Source organism: Sceloporus occidentalis, unplaced genomic scaffold (genome assembly GCF_023333645.1).
Source record: "Sceloporus occidentalis isolate IW3139 unplaced genomic scaffold, rSceOcc1.0.p SCAF_5, whole genome shotgun sequence".
NCBI classification, from domain to species: Eukaryota; Metazoa; Chordata; class Lepidosauria; order Squamata; family Phrynosomatidae; genus Sceloporus; species Sceloporus occidentalis.
The window spans coordinates 107,614,661-107,641,535 of NW_028316985.1; the positions used below are offsets into that span (position 1 = coordinate 107,614,661).

The 26,875-nt window shown below is 37.3% G+C and overlaps 1 protein-coding gene across 4 annotated transcripts in view; it reads left to right on the forward strand.

Moving 5' to 3' along the window:
* LOC149312633 (BEN domain-containing protein 7-like) overlaps positions 1-26,875 on the forward strand; it is a 71,686-nt gene that overhangs the window by 11,699 nt on the left and 33,112 nt on the right. For all 4 annotated transcript variants that reach the window (XM_089525051.1, XM_089525049.1, XM_089525052.1 and 1 more), the window contains exons 3-5: positions 15,435-15,734; positions 19,194-19,316; positions 20,833-21,098. In XM_089525051.1, coding sequence (XP_089381177.1) covers positions 15,435-15,734; positions 19,194-19,316; positions 20,833-21,098 — 689 coding nt within the window. The remainder of the gene's footprint in view (positions 1-15,434; positions 15,735-19,193; positions 19,317-20,832; positions 21,099-26,875) is intronic.

Consider the following 26,875-nt stretch of genomic DNA (forward strand, 5'->3'; position numbering starts at 1 on the left):
GTATGCAGAGCCAAAAATGTGTAGGAAGTTGTGCTTATTCCCTGCCTTTGGCGTTTTCCCCTTTGGGGAAAAAATGTAGTTTGCTTGTTCAGATTTGAGTTTTGTTTCTGCTTTCTGTTGGTCTTGAAGGTTGAAGTATACGTGTCCTTGAGGAATACTGATATGCTATATTCTGTAATGTTGGTGCATAACTCTGGTGTTGAAGCAGGCCTCGTATTTAGTTTATTTTGTGGGATAGAGCTTTCTGATCCACTGCTGTTCTGACAACATGCTTTCACCACCATGCCATTTAACTTTAAGTATACTTTGTAATTCTTAAGAAACTTCATGCTTACATTCTTTTCTTCTACCTTTTGTAGAATTCATTGCTTTCCATAAGAATGGGGAAACACACACCCTTTAGAAACACTTTTTACAATGAAATTCAGATTCCGCTTTCAAAAGGTTAATACAGAAAGCTAATTATGCTATCCTGGTAACCAAATGTGTGATGAGACATTTATCTGTGTAATTAACTATGAAGAACTTTATGGTTTCATAAAATTGAATGCTACACTACGTGCAGTCACTGTGCATTTATTTTGAAGATGTGCTGAAAACAGAGATGTTTATAGCTGATATAAAGTGGGATTGAATTATGGTATAGTAGAGGTGTCTGTGTGTTTTACAACTCTTTTGTTTTTGTGAATTAGACTTTGGCAGACTAATAACTTTGTTTTGTCAGAATAGAATAAGCAAAGTAGACTTGTGGTGGGGAAAAGCTGTTTAAAATCCACAGCACAATCTTTTACGTGTATACTCCGAAGTAAGTACTAAGTAAGTCCAGAGGTGCTTACTTCCAGTTAAGTGTTGTTGTTGTTGTTGTTGTTGCCATAATTTATTTAAATAGCCTAATCAATTTACATGGTGTTTTACAGGTACAACAACCAAAAACAATGGGTCCTGCAAAAAGCATACAATTTAAAGTCTGTGTATACACACAGAGGGAAGGAAGGATAAATAAAATAAAATAAAATAAAATTACAAGAATAACTATAAAAACTATAAAATAAATAAAACTATACAATACAGTTATAAAACAAATAATCTAGATAGAATACAAAAATACAATATAATATGAAACAAACTGACCCAGTGGTACTCAGACTCTTTATCATTGGGGACCCCCCCCCCTTTTGCAACTACATGTGGATGTTGCACCTTTCCCTTCAATGTAGTATATGAATTAAAATATTTTATTTAGTTAGTTTATTTGTTTATTCAGTATTTTATAGGAAAATAACATTGTTAAATTAGAACAGTTTTATTTAAGTTAATTTAATATTTAACTCAATGCATGTGTAAATTTTACACATAAAAAGTTTGGGAAGAGGAGAAGGAAGGGTCAGAGCTCCAAGTCTCTCGTCCCCCAAGAGCAACTCTTGTGCCCCCCTCCCCGGGGGTCCTGCCTCACCTTTTGAAAACTACTGAACTAAGCAATACATGTGATCAAATATACAGGATTATAAAACAACACTACACTAAAATTCCAAATGCTTTGAAAACAAGAACGTTTTAAATTCAGATTTAAAAATAGCAAGGGAAGGAGCAGTCCACAAATGTACAGGCAATTCCAAGACTATGGAGCAGGGAGTGAGAAAGGACAAAGCCAAGTCAAGGAAGAGGAAATCCTTGGTTGGGTAAGACACCTAGAATGCCTAGAATGTCAATCTCGAGCAGACTAGTAAACCGAAATAAGGGCTGAAAGCTAGGGGGAAGCTAGATGGTGTAAGGTTTTAAACATTGAAACAAGAAGCTTGAACTGAATTCTAACCAATGAAGAGATCTCAAAAGTGGGGTAATATGATCAAAATGAAGAACCCAAAAGATAATGTTAGCAGTAGAATGTGGAATGGAAACTAGAGGATTAAGGTATAATGAGAAGACACAGATCACTAGAAAAAACAATAATGCTAGGAAAGATAGAGGGTAGAAGAAAGATAGGAAGACCACAAACCAGATGGATAGCCTCAATTGGTGGGTTATGGGCAAGGGTTTGCAGGATCTGGACAAGGCAGTGGAGGATAGGGACTCTTGGAGATGTCTCGTCTACAGGGTCACCATGAGTTGGAACTAACTTGAGGGCAGTTAACAACAACAAAAGAATTGTAGTCTAGAAAGTCCCCAGGCCTGTATTTTTAACCATAATTAGGAAATGTTAACAGAACTCCAGGTCAGAGATAGGTTGTCATCTGTCTCATCAGGCCCACCCCAAATAACAAAGATTGCAAATTGCATAGGCTGGAGTTAGCCTAACCATCCCCTCTCAAATACTGTTTGTGGGAGAGCATATACAGTGCAGTTTTGAATCAAAATACTCAGAGCCCTCTCTGTACATATTTGATCTCATATTGTCTAGTGTTAATTGTCTTTTAACTGTATTCAAGGCAGATAAAAATATTGAGTAATTGAACACTGAGTGACTTGAGTGTGAGGTGCTTTCTGACCTGAATGAGAATTCCAGTGTGTGTAGTGTAAAAATGCCCCATGTCCACAGGAGTTTTGTTGGGTGTAGAATCAAGGATATTCTTCAAACCCAAAATGCTTAGAGCCAGAAACCACATGTTCAGATGAGGTGGAATGTTTGTCTTGACTAGCCAGCAGCTCTCAATTGTTGTAAGCAACACAGAAATGGAATTTAACACCAAAAATTATGTAAGATTTATGCAACTGTGATGTTTATGGAACTGTAACATTTATGGAAATGTGCTGAAGATAAGGGAACTTTATTTCATATGTGCTGGACATGCATAAAAGCAAGGCAATTCGGATCTAAAATGCAACATTTCAATTATTATATGATGTAAGAAAATGTAAAATTCAAACTTTAAATATTTTTCCTAATGATACAAGACAAAATAGAAAAAAAACATGAAAATTTTTGTTCTATATGCTGTCAGACACAAGAACAATCTATCCCTGTTTATGGAAACAAGAGACAACACCTTCTATAGAAGATTGGCTTGAAAAATTGTTTGAGGTTATAGAAATGGACAAACTGACAAGAAAAATACAAAATGAGCATTCTGATAAATATAAACAAGATTGGGAAAAAGTGATCAATTATCTGATGCAGGAATGGGGAGAAATATCCACAATAAGATACACTTGAGATATGCAAGTGTGAAACCTATGCAAAATATGATAAAAGAAATATACAGAAATATAAATGTTTTGATGTTCAAATCAACAGAAAAATGTAAAGAAAATCAATTTATTTTCCCTATTAAAAAAACTTATATAGTTTAATTCTCTAGAGGAAAAAACCAAAAAGTTCTAGAAGTAACAAATAATGGATTATGAATGATTTGTCATTTGTTAAATGTATCACTTGTTATTGTTAGACTTGTTAAATGTTTCATGTTGAATGTTCAAAGGTAATGTCAAAATGGAAAGTGAGCGAATAAGGTAACAATGGTTTATTTTTTAATTAATAATTTTAAAAAAGAATTCTTCAGGTGACAATGTAAAATTGTTAGGGGTAGATTTGTGTGAATTCTGCAACAAAACATGACTCTGGGGGACAAAAATGACTGGATGGGAGGTAAGCACCATTAATTTCAGTGTAGTGTAAACACAATTGGCTGCCTCTGGACTGAAATGACTGATCAGAGTGGACAGCAAACAGATACCGTGTGGTGTAATTTTAGTTCATTGTGGTAACAGTTTGTGTTGGCACAATGTGGAACTATTATTGGGACCAAGTTTGCAATCTGAATGGTTAACACATTTGTAATTGGGGATAGATTGAAAATCGGAGGGGAGGGGGGGGAAATCCTGCATTCTACAAAAGCTGGATTTCTATTATGTCTGGAATTAATCCAAGTTGCATTAATTTACAAACTACTTCATTCAACATATTAGGTACATCTCCTGCATATAGCCATTCAAAATGAATGAAAGTCACACCAGATTGAAGTTTGTGTTGCCTTCAACTCCTAAGGAACAAGTGTAGAAGCAGTTTTCGATGAATTTATAACTCCCTGTCTGTAGTTAAGTTGACCTTGCTCTTATCAGCTTAACCATAACAACCTAAGATGAGCCATGCTGGATTACATCTATGTAGCAGCAAACCAGATGACTAGGTTGCCAGATCTACGTCTTATGTTGCCCTGTGACACACATACATAGAGAAGTACTGGTTAAAAATAGTTGGAAGTCTCTCCATTTTTATCAGCAAGACTGATTTGAGATTTTATATAGCCAGTTTTGGTATTTTTCTATTAAATAATTGAGTATCTGTGGACAGAATTTCAGCAGATGTTAATTCATTGTTGTTGGGGTTTTTACAATGCAGTGGAAACAAGAAAAGTAAACCACTTGTATGCAACTCTAATTTATTTCCGAAATTTGCTGTTATTTGTGTCCCACCCAGCTGCCCCCATCCCAATGACAGTACAGAAATTAGTACAAAATGCCTAGAAGGTGTAGTTTGAATGTGTAATGACATTTCTGCTCATCTAGGAGGGATCTCTCCTAACCACATGGAGCATTTTAGGTGAACAGGCTGCAGCCAAGAAAACCATTCAGGAGGTTGTCTGCACTTTGAAACTCCAGTGGGATGGGTGATTCTTCAGAAATGTTAATGGATGTCGTAGTTAAACTGACAATTATGGAAAATTTACAAGATTCTCTAATGCCTGGCTCTGTTTGTCAGCTTTCCACCAACACTAGCCCCTGGAGCTTTCTAAATGCTAAAAAAAACACTATTAGACAACCAAGGACTACAAAAGGCAAATATTTAGTGATGTCTGTCTGCTCCTGACAGCTTGAGTAAGAGTGATCTAAGTGGGCTTCTTGGTGCCACAGAAACTGGAATTTTGATTTGAAGATTGGGGAGGTTTCAACTGTCTAGATATTTGGCTGGAAATGTTTCATTCAGGCTCCTCATGTTTTGTTGTTGTTGTTGTTGTTGTTGTTTTAAGAGGCTAGGAATCAGTAAGCCAGGAATTTCTTTTCACAATTAGAGTTTGCTCAGAGACATAGAAGAACCGGTGGTTTTCAATGTTTTAGTATTTTTCTTTTAATTGCATTTTTCAACAATACAAATAAAGTAACATTTAAACAAAAACTAAAAGGGAAGAATTAAAAATAGTGTTGCCTATTCTCTGAGATTCAACACTATTTGTTGTTATATAGCTTTACAAATGGCAGTATGTGTTAAGCAGTTTTTTGGCCAAGCAGAGGGGGAATTCACATGCAACCTAATTTGGAAACCTAATATTTAGCTGCTAAGAATATAATAAGTGTAGGACCTGGCTTAGCTTAAGCATGTTGAATACCCTATAAATCTATTATTGTAGGTTATAATTTACATTTGCTTATACAGGTTGAGTCTTCCTTATCCAAAATGCTTGAGGACAGAAGTGTTTTGGATTTTGGACTTATTTATTTATTTTGGATTTTGGAATAACTTTCAAAACAAGAATTATCTTAAAGGTGGGGCCAAGTTTAAACACAAAACACCTTTATATACATATCCTGAAGATAATTTTATACATAATATTTAAAATCAATTTTTGCATGAGACAAAGTTTGTGTACATTAAACCATCGGAAAACAAAGGTGTCACTATCTCAGCTACTCATGTGGATGATTTTAGGTTTTGGAGTATTTTGTAATTCCAGATAAGGGATAACCAACCTGTAATTTTTTTTCTGCCTCCCCTCCACCTACTTCAACTGCCATCTCTGTGAAGGTCTCAAAAATACCTGCCAGACTAATTTTAAACAGTTGCTTATTTCCCCACCTGTAGAAAGGAGCTTCTATTGGAGATCAAGTGCATGTTGAACTTTTAGGCCTTGTGTTGATTTCCAGTTTCCTCAGCGTGTCAGCCATATTCTAGTGTCCTTAGCTGAAGGGAGGGTAGCCTTCTGCTGTCTAATTAAACACTGCACTTTTCCAGAAAGCAAGAGATCCATCAAAACCAAACAGGACTGGCCTGTGTAACCATATACTGTGGAGTTATGTATCTGCTCAGCATTCACCTCCCTACTGTGCTGTGGATTTGTGCCAGCATTTCAATTTCCCTAGCCAGAGATGCTAGAAACAATAGTTCTGCCTCCCATCCCCAGTAGTTAGTTAACTAACTACATAGGATGCTGCAATTCTGCGAAGTACAATGTGAAGTACAATGAAGCCACAAGACTGCCAAGTGATGTTCCAATAGCTGGGGGAAGGCATATTTCAGGTGACTTTAGTGGAAGTTTTGTACCCATCATCGTGCAAAGGGATAGTAGCAAGAGGAACAAAACATTTCCTTTAAACTCAGTGTGTCTGTTTGCACATGAGACCATGCCATAATTCTACTGTCTTCCAGCATATGCACCTCTCCTCCTACATTTGTGTGCTCTGATTCTCACCCTTTCTTTGCATGTGACACCATAGCTTGCTACTGCAATATCACAAGTCAGGGCTTCTGATCAAGTGGAGCTGCATAACTATATTCACTTAAAGACAGTTTCGGCTTTCTTTCAGGCCTTTCTTGGCAAAACGGGGTGTTAGGAGTTTAAGGGGCAGGGTTGGAGCCTGTGACCTCTGCTCCCTCTACTGGTGTGCTGAAAATAATGCCTGACCAGGGCTTATGATTTTCCAGGAAGTTATGGAGAGTATTGAAGTGTGCAGGAATGGAGCAAGCATACAAACCTGAAGACTTCCAGACTACAGTTTTACGTAACATGAACAGCTGACCCAGTGATGGTTTCACTCTCTGTCTTTCTATAGCGATGCTAAAAGTAGACAGAAATGTATCAGCAAAGTGCAATAATACAGTACACATGATATTTGAAATAACTGCAGATATATTGTTTCAGCAACTCTACTGTTTGGTAGGCCAGTATAATTACTAAACAGAACAAAAAGCCAAACTAACTGATTTGCAAAAAATATTTTTAATAATTTTCTTTCTTTATTAAAAGTTTTTATATCCCATCCGTTGTCATAGGAGTTCAAGATGGCATACAGATAAAACAGTACAGTAAACAATTTTTAAAAATTCTGTATTAAAACAATAAAGTACAGCCACCCCTCTGTTTTTGCGGGCTTGGAATCCACATCCCTCGCCTGTTTGCGGGCGGCAAATGTAGGGGGACAAAATGGGACACGTGGCTGTGGGTGCCCACATGTGCGTGTCGCCATTCAAACCAATGGGGCTTGAATATCAGCGATTTTCCATTTTCGTGGGAGGGTCTGGAACGGAACCTCCACAGAAATGGAGGGGTGACTGTAGTTTGAACTAGATAAGAACAGGACAAGTTAAAGCGTGTGTGTGTGTGTGTGTGTGTGTGTGTGTGTGTGTGTGTGTATATATATATATATATATATATATATATATAAAGTAATTTAAGCCCCCCAAAGACTTTAATAAAAAGCCATGTCTTGACTTGACACTGGAAAGAAGCTAGTGTTATGCCAGTCAGACCTCTTGGGGAGGGCATTCCACAACTGGGGTGCAACAGCTGAAAAGGCACTCTCCCATGTCCTGCCACACTGTATTGCCCCTGCTGGTGGGCATGGAGGAAAGCCCTTCCTGCAGACCTCAGTTATATATAGGCAGAGATGCTCTTTCAGATATGAAAGTCCCAGGATGTTTGGACTTTAAATGTCAGCATCAGGCATTGCATTGAGACCAGTAGTAAACTGACAGCCTGTGCAGCTCTTTTAAGATTGCGCTTATATACTGTCTATATGGTGTGTACTGCTCAATGGCATCATGGGTTGGCATCACCCAGTGCAATAACTTCTGGTGTCACCCCCACCCACCCTGATCTCCTTGCATACCACACCATACAAAATCCTTAGTAATGTTTTTGTGCTAATGTTACTCATAAATTGTAATTCCTTTATATTACTGTATGTCATGGTAATAGTGACATAAACAACTAGCAAAATTGAAATTATACCTTTAAACTACAGTATCATATGCACAACTAAATGTATTTGCCTGTACATTAAAGAAAATGTAAAGACCTTTACAAAAAAATAATTAAAATTTTTAAATCTTTTTAAAACCTGAGGCATTTCCTTTCTCCTCCAACTGAGCCTTACCCCACTCATATCATCTCTACCACTGAGCTCCAATATTTTAAAGGGATGCAGGCAAATACCACAGCCCATTTCTGCTCCAAGAAAGATGTTTGGGAGCAGTGGGGTCACCTGCCCTTAAGGTGCCACCTGTACCTCCCCTAGTGACACCCCTGTTATTGCTGTGTTGTGAAATAGCTGTAGCTTTTGATTCACGCCTTGGATCTAGACTATCTGAAAGACTGTTACCTCCTAGTGTGAGCCTGCCCAAGTTTTAAAATTCTTGGGGAAGGCATTTCTCTTGGTCCCACTGCCATCACAGATCCATTTGGGAAAGAGCCTTCTTGGTAGCTGCTTCTAGACTGGAATTCCCTACTATGGGAAGCTAGGTTGGCCCCCTCTCTGCCCTGTTCCTGCTGGGAGGCAAAGACCTTTCTATTTAACCAGGCCTTTCAGGCTGCAACCACCTTGCAGAAATAATCTAGTTTGACACCACTTTAACTGCCATGGCTCAGTGCTATGGAATTCTGGGAACTGTAGTTTGCTGTGGCACCAGAGTGCTCTGATAGAGAAAGCTAAATGTCTCCCAAAACGACAATTCCCAGAATTCCACATCCATGGCAATTAAGGTGGTGTCAAACTGGATTATTTCTGTGGCGCTGATGCAGCCTTGGTGTTAATTGTCTGATGTGGAAGGTCTTTTAATTAAGGTTTCTTTTACCTGCACTTTTGCATTTTTATCATTATTATACTTTAGCTGCCTTTAAAAAGCTTTTTAAAATTAATGTTTTGTATTATTGTTCATTTAATTTTTTAAAATGTTTGCACTGTCAATTGTTTTAACTGTATTTTGTTAGGTGCATTTGATCCCATATTGGGAGAAAAGTGGGATATAAAATAAATAAATAAATAAATAAATAAATCTTCAAGGCCATCCCCTCATAAAGTTCATTACAGTAGTCTTAATTCAGTAGTTACCAGTGCATGGACTACTGTGGCTAAGTTATCTCCATCCAAGAAAAGCTGTATCTGGTGCATCAGTCAAACCTAGTGCTAAGCACTCTGAGCCACAGATCCTAATTGGGACTGATAGAGATGGATCTAGGAATACACACATGCTACGTAATTATTCCTTCAGGGAGAGTGCCATCCCCTCCAGACTGGGTAGGGTAACCGGTTCCTATACTTAAGAACCATGAGTGTACAGAATGTCAGTCTTACAGGATTCAGCTTTAGTTCATACACCTTCATCCAGCCCTTTACAACATCCAGGCACTGCTTCAGCACCTTCAGAGCTCTAACTAATTCCAGTGACAAGGAGAAATAGAGCTGAGTCTGATCAAAATAATAATGATATCTACCCCAAAACACCTTATCACCTCACCCTTAAACATATATCGAACAATTTGGGGAACAAGATGGAACCCTGTTATGTGCCAAAGTGGAATATGAACCGGCATCTCATTATGCTACTGGAATTATATTATATCAGTAATTAAACTAATTAAGTTATACTGTTTAAACACAAACAAATTATAATATTAAACTACAGTTGAGTTAAAAGCATTTTAAAACATGTCTATAAAAAGTACATCAATAAAAAAATACTTGCAAGTACTTGTTGCATTGGCATGGATCACTGTAAATTATTGTGGCTTTTTCATGAACTGTGAATTCATGAAATGGTGTTTCATAAACACTGGTTCCCATCCTGACAATGATGTAGGTTTTCACACACACACACACACACACACAAACTGGAAAGTTTTCCAGTGTTCTGTATAACACTGTTTTAACATATTTGGTATATTTATTATATTTAAACACTGTTAAAGCTTTATGTGGAGTAGCGTTTACTGTATACTCATGTATAAGTCTAGAGATTTTAGTCAAAAAATTGATCCAAAAAACCTGAATCAACTTATCAATCTAGGTACTCTAAATACTGTACATTAACACGTATTTTAAAAAGGGAACCATCCCCTGGTGAAAGGCAAAAATATAACCTGTGCTTTCATCCATTCAGCCTTTATGTTGAGCACAAATAGTTATGCCTGCTAGAATTTTGTAAATTCTTTGGCATTGTTTTCCTTTGTATCATCCTTTGTTACATGCCCCTAGATTTTATCCTAGACTTATCCACAGATCATATCAAAATCCATAATTCTGACCCCAAAACTTGCACTCGACTTATATATGAAGTTAACTTATAGTCGAGTGTATACAGTACTTCCCTTATTTTTAACAAAAATGGCTCCTTGTAAAAAAATTCTATTTTTAGGATCACAAACCTATAGACAGCCTTACTTGGTTTATCAGCAGTTTATCTTGTCTTTTGCTGAAGTACAGTTGTACTGCCTTGAGCTTCACTCACACTCTTTCTGTACTATCTATCAATTCCATTTAAGGTTGAGAAAAAACTGATTCAGTACAACTAGTTGAGCAGTGTATTTCATGGAAGGATGCATGTGGCAACTTACCTATTTTATCTTGACTACAGTATTTGTATTTATGACTGAGAAGCAAGGGATTTTGTAAAACAAGAACAAGCCTAGCAATGCATTTCTTTGCCAGTCTGTTCCTCTGAATAGAGTTTGCCGATGCTTGTCTTAGAAGAGTAACTAGAAGTTCATTCCACCTCAACATTAGGAGGAACTTCCTGACAGTAAGGGCTGTTCGACAGTGGAACAAACTCCCTCGGAGTGTAGTGGAGTCTCCCTCCTTGGAGGTCTTCAAGCAGAGGCTGGATGGCCATCTGTCAGGGATGCTTTGATTATGATTTCCTGCATGGCAGGGGGTTGGACTGGATGGCCCTTGTGGTCTCTTCCAACTCTACGGTTCTGTGATTCTATGATTCATACCTGACATTTGGTCCATCTAAGATGATTGATTGCAATACAGCAAATCAGACAACTCTGGATAGATATGAGTATATATGTGATGTGGAAAACTTCCCACAGAAAATTTTCTAGCCCAGATCTCTGATCCTGACTAACAAAATTTGTCAAAGGAAATAACCACCTAAATCCAAAATGGTTAATGCTGCCTTGAGAGAGGTAATCATTCTGGATACCTGGAAGCAAGCAATTGTGCAACCACTGCTGTTGTTGGTGCTGCAACCTATTGTGACTTAATGATTTGTCCATGTATCAATCACTGCTAATTTCGCCTTCCTGAATAAGATGTTTGAGTGGGTAGTGACACTGCAAGTCCAGAGAGTCTAAGAAGAGATGGATTATTAGATCAGTTTCAATCTGGCTTTCAGCCTGTCTTTAAGACTAAAAATATTTTGGTTGGTGACCTTTGCCTGGGTTTCTCAGCATTTCTCTTGGAGATTTCAAAATTTTAAATACTACTGTACTAGGTCATGGTATCTATCTAGATAGCCTGGCAAGGATGGAATTAGAAACACTACTTTCCAGTTGTCCCATTCCTTCTCATGGATCAGTTCTTATGAAGTGGAACTGCAGCATTTTTGCTCAATATTCTATAATCTGTGTTAACAGTTTTCTTCAAGCCTTTGTTATTATTTCTGTCCTGTTTGACATATACAAGGAGCCATGTTAGCAAGTGTGCAACTTATTTTGTCACCCTATGGATCCAGCCTTGCTTGGGGATGTACAATTAGTTCAGAGCACATTTTTGTCAACAGTGGTTGGAATGATAGCTTTATGTCTTCTTCAGAGGAAAAGATCTTGCTGTGTATAGACATGATTTAGGAACATGCAGCCTTGATTGCTTAAAAATACTATATGTGGAGCTGCCTCTGAAAAGTCTTTGGGAGTGGTTCATTTATAGTGGCTATATAGTTGACCAGGACTTGTTAGAATGAGAATATTATACTTGTATAGTCAAGAGCCTCATTGGCTGTCATTTTTTTCCTATGAAATAGAAGGTGTTGTTTGATCTGTAAAGCCCCAAATGATCTGGGGTAGTTATAATAGACATTTCACATTCATCTGTGTGAACATGCACATCATATGAGAGCCCCTCTCTATATGTAACACCTTCAGGGTTTAGGTGGATAGCAACTAAACAGAGGGCTTTTTATGAATATACCTTGAAAGAATGTGAAACGCTATTACTGTATCTTGATATATGAATTTGCCCAAGTTTTAAGATAGACATAAGAGGGCTTTCTCATCCTGGATGAAAACACACAAGTGAATCTTTTTGGTGGCTGCTCCTAGGTTGAAGAACTCGCTCCCATGGGAGGTGATATAATTCTTAACTTGTTGTAGCAAAAAGAACTTTTAATGAGGTGAGCTGTGCTTTTATCTTTTAAAATGTGGTTTAAATGTGTTGTCAAGTTTTGACTTTGAGCTTTTTATAGATTTATTTAATTGCCTTACACTTTTGTACTAGTAAATTTTTGTAGCTGTACTTTGTTTTAACTTGTAAGCTCCCTTGAGTTTTGTGCTGGGAGAAAGAATGGGATATAAATGAATTAAAAACTTGACTATAGAATTGACTTCCATAGATTATTTGACTGGCACTTACTTTCTTTATGGCATCAGGCAAATTCTAGTTATTTTACATTTTTGATTATTGATGAGCCCATTTTATTCTAACAGATTTTGTGTTGTTGGGGATTTTGTTGTGATGATTTTGTTGTTGTTGCATGCCTTCAAGTCATTTCTGACTTGTGGCAATTCTAAGGCAACTGTATCATGGAGTTTGTAAAAATAAAAAGTAAATCATTCATTTAAATGTAACTTCCGTAAGGGGTGGACGTAATAGCTAATTTCAGCTAGAATCAATGAATTAAAGGGCATCCATCAAATCAGTATTAATATAAATCCGATCAATTCAGTGAATTTGATCTTGTTGGGATTAACATTGGGAATTGAGCCATGGTTTATTTAATTCTTATATTGTACATAAATGTTTGCTGTTAAGCATACAAACTTGTATAGCATCCAATACCACATCTGTGGCATTTTACATGGGTATTATGTCTGGATGACTCCACTAGGAGAGCAGAGAGGACAGCAGATGTAGGAAACCATATGGATGGTGATGGGGTTGTGTCTTCACCAGGAACCCAAATCAGAACCTAGGCCACCATTTCATTCTTCTTGATATATATATTTTATATATATATATATATATATATATATATATATATATATATATATTTCAAAAAATGAAAACATGGTATATTTTTATTTACCCAGTTTTCTGTTGCAAAATTTCAGTGATCACAATCCAGGGAACAGGGCAGCTAACTCCATGTGTCTGAGGAAATAGTTACAAGTCTATGAAAGCTCATGCTATCAACTTGTTTATTTCAGTTAGTCTCAAAAGTAGTTCAAGATCCCTTTCCATCTCATTTGTTATACTAAAATGTCAGTTCAGCATGCTACTTGGCAAACTACTGCTCGAGTGAAAATGTTTGGGCACATGCCTTCCAACTATATAATTTGTAAGGCAGTTTCCCTTTGTCTTCCCCATGTCCAAGTTGATGTAATAGCTAAGATATTCAGAGTATCTCTCCTCTAACCTAAACTCATAGTCTTAGGCAAACAACTGTTTCAGTCCCTTGTCTTCATTTTCCTACGTTATAAATAAAGGTTAATAATAATAATAATAATAATAATAATAATACGTTAATACTACATACCAGGGGTATGCAACTATATGGAAGCTGGGGTCATTTCCCCCTCCCGCACATGCCACATCCCCACAGCAAACTCAGATATCTCTTTTCTTCTGCATTCCCTCCCAAAATGGTGACAGAAGGCAACAAGAAGGAAAAAACAGAGGTATTTGAGCATAGTACAATGTTCTGAGGTATGTGAGGGGCAGGGATTTTTGTGTTTTCACATGATTGTGCTTTTGGGGGCAACAATTGCCCAGAAATCACACAGATATTTTAAGCAGGGGTTGGGGGCTTTGGGGGCCTGGTGGGGGCTTCAGGGGCCACAAAGACGAAGTCCAGGGGTCAGGTGTGGGCAGCAGGCAGAACTTTGGACTTTTGCAGCTGTAAACGGATAATAATAGAACTGGTCTATTTTATAGCGTTCTTGTAAGGTTGTTTCATTGTGGGAGGCATATTATACGATGTATGTGAAGTGCTTTGAAAACCTGGAAGCATTAAACAAAAAGTGTTGTTAATGCTATACAAATATGTGTTATTGTTGTGTTCAAGAAATGTTTCAGGGAAAACCCCACGGAGCCAAGCCGTGTTGATATCATTACTGTTATACATTGTGGCCACTTTAAATATTTTGATTAATTTCATTGTATTTTATGGATTTAAAATTTTATTCTGTGAACTACCTTGAACAGGCTTTGCCTGTAAAGATGGTATATACTTTTTAAAATAAAATAAAGATATGACACTGTACACAAATAAAAGGCTTCAGCCGGACAAAAGTGGAATGGCTGCATGAAATGAAAGCTGTGTATGCATTTGTGATTTTGTGTGTGTGTGTGTGTGAATTGCCTGTTGACTTATGGAGACCCCATTAATTTCATAGGGTTTTCTTAGGCAAGGAATACTGTACTCAGTGGTTGTTTTGCCAGTTCCTTCTTTTGAAATATAGCCTAAGTTGTTGGTCTCTCATCCAAGTACTAACCAGAGTTGACCCTGCTTAATTTCCAAGTTCAGACATGATCTGGTGCTTTTAGAGTATGTATGAAAGGCTGTACAAGAGATGAAAAGACATTCTGGCTACCTAATGGAACAGATCTTAATAGAGAAGGAAGTATAGTGGATCTTCCCTTCTTTTTTCACTTTATTTGTTGCAACACACATAGAAGTTTCACTGTCTGACTAGCCACTGTGAAAAGCTACTCACATAGCAGCTTATATGTTTGCAATTATGTGTTTTATCCACATGAATAGTGGGGAAAGATCATATGTCCTGCAAGGAAGTAACCTCCATTTGGAAATTCATCTAGTGTGAATACTGTATTTTCAACCTCTGTTTTCACTCTTGGTTAAAATTCTTGATAGTTTTGCTTAGATGCCTTCTCGGCGGCTAATGAAATGTGTTTGCATGCCTCAGTGGGCAAAATGGCAACATTCTGCTTCAAACATATACACATGAAATAAGTATGGTCATAAATAAAATTAAAAATTACATGATAACCAAGTACATAATTAGTTTTCAATGTGCTGAATTCTCATTAGCAACAGTTGCATCTTTCTTGTTTGTACTCCCATCCACCCCGCCACTCAGCTTTTCTGCATCAAAGACCATGACTATATTCTACTCTGTTCATGTTGAATTAAATGTAACTGTGTGTGTAGTTATGCATATGCATTTCAGGAGGCAGAAATTCTCAGAGTTCTCTGAAATGTAGTAATATGTATCATTACCATTTTTGCTAATTTACAGTGATAACTGTGTCTCTGTTTTCCCTAGGAGATGAAAGCCGGGAAATTAAAAAACAAATTACAGGGATGAGAAGATTACTGAATGACAGCACTGGAAGAATATATCAACGAGTTGGCAAAGAAGGAGAAAAATTGAAAGAAGAACCTCAGGATTTAGATTTGGCCTGGGCTCATCGTGTAAACGCTCCTGCAGAAACTCAGGCAAACCCCCATTCGTCTCAGAGTGGTACTTGGAATGAATTATCTCCTCAAACTAGCCACTATTCAGGGCAATATGGAACTCGTTCCAAGACCTTCCAAAATCAAGCTAGAACTGTAGACTCAAATGGTATGATTTACGTATTTAAAGCATTGTATATTTGCTATTTGTTAAAGACTGTACTGAATTTCTAGCACTAAATAATTAGGCAAATGGCACATTAAAAGTTTTATTTCCAAATTCTAGAATAGGCATCATGAAAAGTCTTAAGACTGTGATATAAAGCTTATACAAATGGATCTTTGGTACACTGAAAATGTATTTGATTTAAGGGTGCAGGTGCCAATTGCATCAGTTGATGGCAATGAAATTAAGTTTTAGTCATAGTTGCCAGCCTCATAATAGAAATTTGTGCTAGTCTGGATATATCAGTCTGGAAGGAACAGGAACAAGAGTCGGGTGCTACATTCCTGCTTGTGTCTCCTATGCTTTACTGCTGTATACTTATGCAGCCTCTTATGTATCTCAGGAGTTGAAGGGGAAACACCATGATAAACATAAGAGGCTGCATATGTGCTATACTTTGCATTGAACTGGCACATTCCCATCCTTTGAATTTGGTCTATAGCTTACTTGCCAAGAAGCTTGGCCACTGCTGATTCAGTTGATTAACTGCCATGGCTATTCAACCTCTAGTGTATAACTGTAATATTTCTCATTAGTTCTTGGTGGCCTTTCTTTCATCTGGTCAGTTTATTCTTCTAAAAGAGCTAAAGTGCTAAATCTCAAATACATGTGTATCAAAGAAACAAGATACTTTTGCTTTGACATCTTCTGGATTATCATAGAGGTCTGAAGGAACAGTAAAAATGTGTACTCCAAATGTGTCTTACAAAATAAATAGATGCTTATTAAGTTATTAGTATTTGTCCTGTAATGCTGCATGTCTTAAGATTTTCTTTAAAGGCACAAAAATTATTTCTGGTTGTTGTTTTTTTCCAGTGTTGTGTAAGAATGGAAAGAAAATTGTCCCTTCACTGGGATTTTGATGATCTGATCCTTAAGTATCTGCATAGACCCTGATTGAATCTAAAAAGGATAGCAGTAACCAGAGCTGTCATTTTAGCCTTTAATCAAAAAGGCTATAAAGCTAACTTCTAGGTTTATGAGCCGCCTTCATTAAATGAAGGCTAGATGTACAATATTTTTTGACACTTCTAGCAAATTGCACATTCTCTGGTTCTTTAAAAGCAGAGGTAGATGTTTTGCTAACCTGACAAAATGAAAGTCATTCCCATTTTAAAAAGTTGCATCTTTTTAAAAAAGATTTTTAGCTAAAATAAAGTATGGGCACCCCGTACTGTGTTTTGGAGGGGAAACCTCAGCAACTCAATTCTCCCATTTGACATCTTCCCACTTTTAGCAGTATTTTTCTGAATTCCAGAAAAATGGCTTATGGAACTTACTTTACCCTGCTCTGTGGGATGGGCAGTCCCAGCTCAAGTATCTCATAGACTAACCTTCCATAGCTTGGTGCCCTCCAGACATTTTGGACTACAGATGCCCACATTCCTGGCCATTGGCATTCTATAATGCAGCTGAGTCTGATGCCCGCTAAATAAAAAACATCTGTAGGGAACCAGATTGGGAAGGCACAGATAGACTGGCAAGTCTGTTTCACAGATGTTGGACCTAAATTGTCTTTGTTGATAGTTTTGTAAAGGTATTGACAGCAGTGTTTTTCCTTATTTTGTTTTCATTCGTTACTTGGGTTTATATTTTTCTATGTTTTAATAATTGGAAATAAAATTGTAATGCCCACATACCTGACTTGCTGTCTAAAATGGTGCAGATAGTTTCCTGAAAACTATCTGTATATGGAAAATGTGTTAATAGATATTTTTTGAATGCTCCCACTGCTAAACTACAGTGCAGACCAGTATAAAATTGCACTGGTTGAAACAGGTGTAAAGCAAGAGGTGATTCTTAAGGACTTATCTGTCCAAATAGTTTTTTTTCTTCAATTAGAAATTTAAATTAAAAATATAATGTATTGTACATACATACATACAGTATATATATAGAGAGAGGGAGAGAGAATATTGCTTTTTTCTTTAAAATGATAAAGGTGATGCTTTGAACATAAAATAAGAACATTCTATAATGTGTTTTTGCTATTACTGATCCAAAGAAAGATGATGGATTTTTTTTAGTTCATAAATATGTATGAAGTTAGCAGAGCCCTGCTTTTGATTTGAAATATATTGGTGGTCTCTTTTTTTTTTTCCATTTACTGTACATAGGGTAGAATTACATGGGTAATTTCTATCAGTGCTAATGGGAATTATAATGTAAATCCCCCATGCCTCAGTGGGAAAACAAACCCTCTGGTTTTCAATTGGGAGTTTCAGTACCTGCACACACTCATTAGTAATGCATTATATCTGTAACAGAAAAGATGAGTAGGAATTTATTCCAATGTTTGCTTTGTCAAAATTTTATCATGCTGTTCAGCAGAATATTAAACACTGGAAAAGGTAGAGGATGAATTCATAAAATACTGTTTATTTGCTATTCTTTGCAAGACACAAAATACAGATTAGCCTTGTTCAAAAAGATTCTTAGTAGTAGTAGAAGAGGCAGAATAGACTGGAAAAGACTGGAAAAAATAGGCTTTAAAAATATACTCTGATTCCCATCCTTAGCAGATTTTGTTCTGTACTGCTTGACTAGACTGTGCAACTAAGAAGAAGAACCCAGAACGGTTATGAACAGAATTAACTAGAAATAATTTAGTGCACCCACCACTGAGATTAATAGTTATTGAACAGATGTTCCTATTTGTGCCCTTTTTAATATGTAAAATCGCTGTTGATAGATATCGTGGAAGAGATTTTGTGGAAGTCTGTCTTGTGCTCATACTGGAATATGCTCATACAAGTTCAGTGACTTAGTGAGCTTTTGTGAAGTCTTTCTGACACATGGTACAATAGAATAAAAATAGTTGACTACCACTTCCTCAACTCTGTACTTGAAAATAAATGATGAGAAGAAGTGGATTATTATCAGGAGAAGTATTTTTTAGTATTTTAACCCCACACAAATTCTCTGTTCATAAAAATGGGGCATAGAAGACTCTATTTAAAAAAAATATATATTAACACTGTAAAGGGACAAGCAATCCCCTATCCATTTTAGATTTGTTAGGTCTTTATTAAAGAACATTTATTACACAGGCATCTCATTCTTTGTAAGGCTCTTGTAACAGAGAAGAGTTTCTGTAGGCTTTTTGTGCATGATAAAATGGCTATAATTGTAATGAGGCTTGATGCTATTCTTATCCACTATGAACTAGTTTGATAATAAGGAGGCCCTCTGTTAGGTCGTATTCTGTTTACCATTCTGTATAGACTTCACAAAATATTACATGCAACTTCATTTTGACCCACTATGTCATGGTAGAAATTTTAATTTGGTCTTTTTTTTACTGTGCGACAGCAGGTAACAACAATGTTAAAATCATGTCAAGTTGTTCTGTTAGGAAATGCTTTTCCTATATCATTGTTTTTATTTCAATTTTTTCCTCAGGAGAAATTCCAGCAACTAATTCCTCCTCTAGCTCAAACTGTTGTACTTGTAATTGCCAGCCAGCATTGCAAGCCATTCTTCAAGAGCTTAAGACCATGAGAAAGATAATGCAGATTCAAGCAGGTATTCTCATCTGTTTTTTTTCCAGAAATGTAATTCTCAAGATCTAATCTTAATCCAAGAGAAAGGTTTCCTTACAGCTGCCCAAATGGTACAGACAGTATCTTTTGTTAGAGCAAATGCTTTGGTCAGGTAATAGGTTTTACAGTTGTGCAGAGGACTTCAACATGAATGTTGTTGCTTGAAAAATTACATGGAGATTAGTAGGTTCCTTTCCTACCAGTATTGCTGAGTCAATTAATGCTTCTGGCCATTTGACCACATTGGCTTTTTGCTTGCTTCTGTTAAAAAGCATAACTGGATTTTTACACAGCTGAAGAAACACACAGAAAGAGTTATAGTGTTTGACATATTTACCCGCTTTCAGTGAGGAGTTATATGGAGAGCTCTGGGGATAGGGGAGTGAAAAGGCAACTGCATGTAGCATATTGGACATTTTCAACCAAGACTGATGAAAAATGGCAAGCCTGAAGTATATTGACAGTTTTCAAATATTTAAAGAATGTCAGGAATAGGAATGATAAAGATTGAAGCAGTGGCTTTCAGTTATAAAAGACAAGAATTAGCTGAACTAGTAGGGTGGAAATAAACTGCCTGGGAAAGGGCATCTTTTGAGAATGGTTTAAATATAAGATATTTTCACACACATACACACATGCATGTACATTGCTGTTGTATAACTTGATTGCACCCAATCACTGGCAGTTGTAAATGTCTGAACTGACATTCCATTTTAGGAATCTGTGAATTCCCATTCATACATGCAAGTCATCACACTCTTGCATATATCAAGGGAATAATGTGTGTATGTGAAACAATCCTTACCTTTGGATGTCTACTTATATTTGAAATGGAACCCTAATGGTTTATAGTCAGAATGCTGCAATCTACTCTATAGTTGAAAACACATTGGCTGAAATCCTGTTAGTGATATATGTATATTTAATTCTCTTGGACAGAGCTCAAGGTTCTATTCTGAAGCCCTTTACACAGCATCCAAATCCAGGTGTCTCTTCAGCACTAGGATTTGCTGAAGAGGAAGAAATATATGTCCAATATCCCCTTTTTAATGACCCACTCCTAACACTTTTTTAGCTGCTCCCCAGACTTCCCAGCACTGAAGGATGAAGAGGACTTAATACCAAAGAGTTTCTAGTGTCATTCCCATTTTAGTGTTATGAAGACAAAGGGGCACCTAGCCTGCTTAAAAATGGGAACCTTTGGTACATCTGTTGGTCAATGCTGGGTACTGGTAATAGCTCTAAGTTAGTAAAGCTGTAGTGGGCAACTGTGGCAATATAGATACTTTTGTACTACTTTTCCTGCAGCTCATCTTCAAAGGCTCTGCTGGCTAGGGCTGATGGAAGTTGTAGGCCAAAAATATTTAGAAGACTGCCATCATCTATTCCAATAGCAAATGGTAAAATTGAAAAGAGGTTAGGAAGCTCGTTTGGTGTTGCTGAACTATTGAGACTTCAGCCAGTCTAATAAATGTACTCACAAGTTTTCTTTTCTTCAGTTGCTGCTCAGAACAGACAACAGCCTTCGGTTTCCCTGGTTTGTGCGCAGAAATCTGCCCTGTCAAGAAAGAGAAATAAAAAGAAAAAATTGCCCCCAAAGACTATTGAAACTCTTACTGTGAATAAGAAGCCCAACACTGTAGAGCATGAAAAAAAGTTACCAGCAAGTTCTGGAAAATCAAATGGAGAAGTAGCTGAACCCTCCTTGAAATCGGAGCCACAGATTTCAGGATTTGGCATTGTCCTTGAATCTTCATCTTCAGATGTAAGTATATAAAAGTACAATAAATTATATATAACTTTCATTTGTTAGCAACACAGATCCCAACTTTGTGCTGGCTTAATGTTATAAATTTTGGAACTAATGCAGCATGTTTTAGGCTTAATCTGTAACGTTGCTTGTTTGTGAGGTATTTTCTTCCACTTGCATCAAGGCTGATCATTCACTTGCATTTTCTCAGGAAGTACCTGTGCACAGTTACTGAATATCCTCACAAATACAGATTTTTCCCCAGGTCCCATTTAATACTTGCCCTGAGGGCTATACCAAAAACACTAGGGCAATATGCATAAGGACTATCACTAAATCAACATTGAATTGGTCTTGTTTGTTTCGTTCACAGTAGTAAGCCATTAGTTATGGGACAAGAACAGGAATTAACCTTGTAGGTCTTGTAAATGTTTTGTAAATGAATACTAGATAACCTCCATTTTGGTGCTAAAGTGCAATGATCAAGTGAGATAATGTTGCCTTTTGCTCAAGAAAGCAAAGGTGTCTGGAAGGGGGACTGATGAGGAGGCTTTATGTGTAGTAGCAATATAGTTACAGATAATCAAAAGTTATTTGTAGATCTTGAAAGCTGGTTTCTCAGTTCTCTTTAGACAGTTTAGTGTAGTTGGCTTTTTAAAAAAGTGGAAGTCACACTGCTGCTATCGTTTAGGCAGTGTCATCAACATACATGTATAAAGTTCCTGTCCCAAAGAATATGCTGTATATAATAAGTGTGAGAAGTGTGAAGGAGGAGGGGAAAGAATAGACTTTGTACCAAGGTTTTATAGTCTGGCCTCTGTGTCTGCAGATTCTGCATCCATGATTTCAACCATCCATGACTTGAAAATATTTTTTTAAAAAAGCAAAAATCCAAAAAGCAAACCTTGATTTTCCTGTTTTATATAAGGGACACCATTTTACTAAGCCATTGGACTTGAGTATCCATGGGGGGCCTAGAACCAAACCCAATGGATACCAAGGACTACTGTGAAAAATACACAGGGGTTTGGCTCCAAGATCCCCTGTGGATGCCAAAATCCGTTAATGCTCAAGTCCCATTAATAGCATAGTAAAATGGTGTATATAAATAAATATATAAAATAGCAAAATAAAAGTTTGCTTTTTGGGATATATATATATATATAAAAGCAAAAATTCCAAATAGCAAACCTTGATTTTTGATTTTATATAAGAGACACCATTTTGTTATGCCATTTGATTGAATGGGACTTGTGCATCCACAGATTTTGTTATCCACGGAGGGTCCTGGAACCAAACCCCAGCGGTTATAAGAGATCTTAAATACTCTGCTTCTGATCCGAATGTATGAATGTTAGTGTGAATGTTAGTTGATGATCTGCTATTTTAGTGAATTAATAGTAATGTTATTGTTTTAACGATTGTATTTTATATGGAATTGTTTTATTGCTGTAATCCTGCCTCGATCTGCAGGGAGAGGTGGGAAATCTAAATAAAAATTATTATTATTATTTATGGGTTAGGTTGTAGTAGAGCTCACAAGGTCAAAGCAATGGGATGTTTTGATTTGCAGGGTGAAGTTATGAAGTAATCTGCCACCCTTCTAAGATTTTCCTGATCCTTCTTAGTTTAGCTGGAATCCTCACCATGGTGGAAAGAGGGAGGTAGGAAGGAATTTTTCCAAGCAACAGTGTATTGTTTTGTGCTACCCTTGTTGTAGCACAAAGTATTTTGGGTTCTTGGCAGGGTTACAAACCGCCAAAAAATACGTATGGAATACGTATTAGGGTTAGGAAGGGGCGGTGCTTCCGCACCCCCCTAACCCTAGTACGTATTCCATACGTACAACATGGCGGCGCCCCTTCCACATGGGGGCCGCCATGTTTACGTATCGGACGCTGTGCGTCCGCACGTGTCACGACGTCATAGAGGCGCCGCTTAAAGAAGCTCCACTTTGGAGCTTCTTTTTCGGTCCGTGCGGGAGCCGCGCGGTGTGGCTGCTGCGGCTCCCGCACGGAGCAAACAGCGGCGGCGGCAGACCGCCTCAAAGCAGCAGTTTATAACCCGCCTTGGTTTTAAATGAGATCTTTACAAAAGATCTGCCCCTAGATATAACTGATTTGCTGATATGGATCAACACAGCAGCCTCCACTTTTTATTTTTCTTTGGAGTATGGATGTAGGAACTACTGCACTGGGTATTTGCGTGCAAAAATTTACCATTTCAAATTATGCTTTTCCAGTAGAGCTAGAATAGTTTGTTCTGTCTAATTCATACCATATGTAGCGATGGAACAAGTCACATTCTGCAATGCAAGCCAATGGCCATACCTTATTATTTAGTGTGACCGTGTAGGAATACCACAAAGTGGATCCCTTCAATGATAAATTAAAGAGAGAGGGATTTTCTGGGTAGGAAGGCAAAGCCAGTTTACAGTCAGCCCTCGGTATTCGTGGGCTTGCCATCCGCAGATTCAGGCATCTGCGGACAGCAAGCCTGCATTGTCCCCCCACAGATACAAAAATCCATTGTTCCCGACGGTGGTGCGTGCATGTGGCCGTGGCACCATTAGTGACAGGCCCTGTTGTCCCCAGTGGCAGCGCGTGTGCATGGCCATGCCACTGTTAGGTTCTGTTGTCCCCATTGGCAGTGTAGCCACATGCACCTGCTGCCATTAGGGACAACAGGACTCGAGCATCCGTGGATTTGGTATCCGTGGGGGTCCAGAATGGATCCTCCATGCTTACTGAGGGCTGACAGTATTTGCTGTCCAAAAGTACAGTCACTCATGAGATAGATTTCTACAAATCACTAGCTGTGCCATTGCTGCCTAATTGTAACCATAGAATTGAACTGCTCATTGTAATCATAGGATTTATATGCATGCTCCCATTCTCTCTCTCTCTGTCTTTCATAGCACAAAAATAGAGGAGTGAAGCAACACTTTTCTTATAGGGCTTGTGAAAGGTTTTGCAGCGTGTGGGCTGGAATTTGCAAATGTCAAAAATATATGCATGGGATTTAGAAAGGGTGCACTTGGCATTTTCTCCTTTTGAATTAGATGTTTGCAGAATGAATACCTGGAGAGCATGAGGGTGGCCATTTGGCTTTGTTAGCTCTTCAGCACAGGATATCTGAAAAGTTCACTGATGAATAAGCTGATCATTAATTTCTTCAACGTATCTTTTTTAATTTTGAGAAGTCAGTTTCCAATTTCCTAAGTGGAACAAGCTCAGAGAACATAATTAAATTCTGTATCACTGATCGTAAATGAAAGGAATTCTTTCGATAATATTGTACCTTTCCAGAGGTACTAACTAATAATAAAAAAGAGCAGTCATGATAAATCAGTTACACAGATTGAGCTACACCAGTAATGAGATTAGTGTGTCATATCACAGACTCTATGCAATGATGCATAGTAACTGGTTAAATGCTTTTCTTTGTTTTCATACTATACTTGTAATTATGGCTAGAAAGGTGTATGCTGGAAAAGGACTGATAACCTCTGCAGTTTTATAGTAATTCTATAATTTTGACTTTTTTTAAGGTTGTCCTGCAGTTTTCCTGTTTTTGAACAAGCAGATACAGTTTTAAAGCAGGTTTTTAAAAATTCTCCCTTGCTTTGTTGGTTCATTCTGGGTGCAAAACAGAACCTAAAGAAATGGGAACCAAATTGGAAAATTCAATTTGGGTTTGTAGGAACTCCAATACTGCTTTACAGGTGAATTCCTGGTATCACTGGTCAGGAAGAGTTGTCAAGGGTTCTAGATTTTTTAAATAATGTTTAAATTTTTAAGTCTTTGATTGTAATAGTGTCAGAGAAAATAGTCTTTCTCCCCCCCCCCCCCCACTATGAAATGAAACCTTTTAAAAAGTTGAGGATCCTAGTTAATTTTAAAATTTAAGGGAATTTTATCCCTATTGGAAGACAAAATGTGACGTAGTACATACAAGAGGTTGGATTCCCTTGGATAACCTAAAAGATTTCTGCATATTGGATCAATATGCTTGTCTGCAATCCTGTACAGTTATATGCGTCTCCTTCAATTCAGTGGAATTTTCGTATGAGTAACTGTGTGAGATCAGCCCATAAGCTTTTGTTATTTATCATTTTATTATGCTAACAGATGTTTAGGATAAGAAATTGGTATGTTTCACACTCATAAAGCCAATGTGATTTATCTTATATATGTATTATATATCACAGTGGGCCCTTGCTATTTGCTGTGGTTTGACTCCAGGTCCTCCCATGGATACTAAAATCCATGGTTGTTCAAGTCTCATTAAAAACAGTGGAATAGCAAAATGGTGTCCCTTATATAAAATGGCAAAATCAAGGTTTGCTTTTTGGAGTTTATATATTTTTTGAATATTTTCAAGCCATGGATGCTTGAATCTGTGGATAAAAAAATCCGTGGATATGAAAGACCAACTGTATTAGCAAACTCATTATTTTTAATGTGAATCTTATATAACTAAAGCAGCAGCATCCATGCATAATAGAAGTAGTATCATCAAATTTGGGGAAACACAAATGCTTACAACAATATCTCTCCTTCAAACTAAAAAAACAATAGAGTAGGAAAAGCAGAACACCTCCATGAGAATTGAGCATGCTTCACAAGCAACTGACTGACTCTTGGGAGAGGGAAAGAGGAGGCAAATAGATAATAATAATAATAATAATAATAATAATAATAGATGGGAATGGAGTGACTGGAAGCCCTGAAGCAGAGCAGTTCTCACTGCTGCATTTTGTTGCCAGGCCCCTTTTGGCCTTTCAGTTTACATTCATTACATATTGACTGAAATACATAAATTAGGTACAGTTTTATGACTCTTGATTTGTTTTCAGGGTGACTTTTTAGATCTGAATTAAATAAGCTTCTCCTGTTGTGAGTCTCTCAATTGTAATGGATAGGGATGCCTATGTATTCATGAGATTATGATAATTACTGCTGTAACTAGCGTTTAGATACTACTACTTTAGTATTCCCAGGTATTATACACATTATCTTACTATCCCAAGCTCTTACTGTGATCTTGTAATGTAGAATAATATTCTTATTTCCATGTTGCTTGCTCATGGCCATCCAGTGAACTTGAAGCTGTAGTGAGATTGAATGAGGGACTAGGAGTATTAGAGTACAAGTGGAGCCCAATGTTGTGGTCACAGTGGGCCAAATTATGTTTTTTTTATTCTTGTTTACAAAATGTGTTTAAATGGATTATATGCTAAAAATATGCTAAAGAATTGACCCTAAAAACCTGGGTCAACTTATACACCAGTTAGTACAGCAATACTTCTTTTAAAAATGGCAGCAGTGGCTGTTTGGGGTTTCCAGGCCACAGCAGTGAGAGCAGAGAGAGTCAGAGCTTCTTTTACAGTAGGTAAAAAAGTAGATATAAACTCTTGCTGTCGTCCTCCCCCTTTCCATGCTGTGGCTGGAAGTGTCAAAGAGCCCTTGCTGTGGTGGAGAGGGAAGGTCAGCGTTTCTTTTCAGATTGTCACTTCATCACCTGTCCCCCCCCCCCCTCAGTTGTTTGCAGCCAGTCCGCTTGTCTCCTCCTCCTCCTCCTTTCCACTTTCTGTAAGGAGACAAGCAGCATAATTCAAAGTTGTGAGATGAATTGTTTTATTTTGCTTTATTATTGTTAGGTTTTGTACATAGTTGTTTACTAATAATAATAATAAAAATATTTTTAGAAAAGAAAGCATAAATAATGTAACATGTAGTTTGGCAGGCAGATTTTCCCTGATTAACATTGTGAGCACATCCAAGTTTACT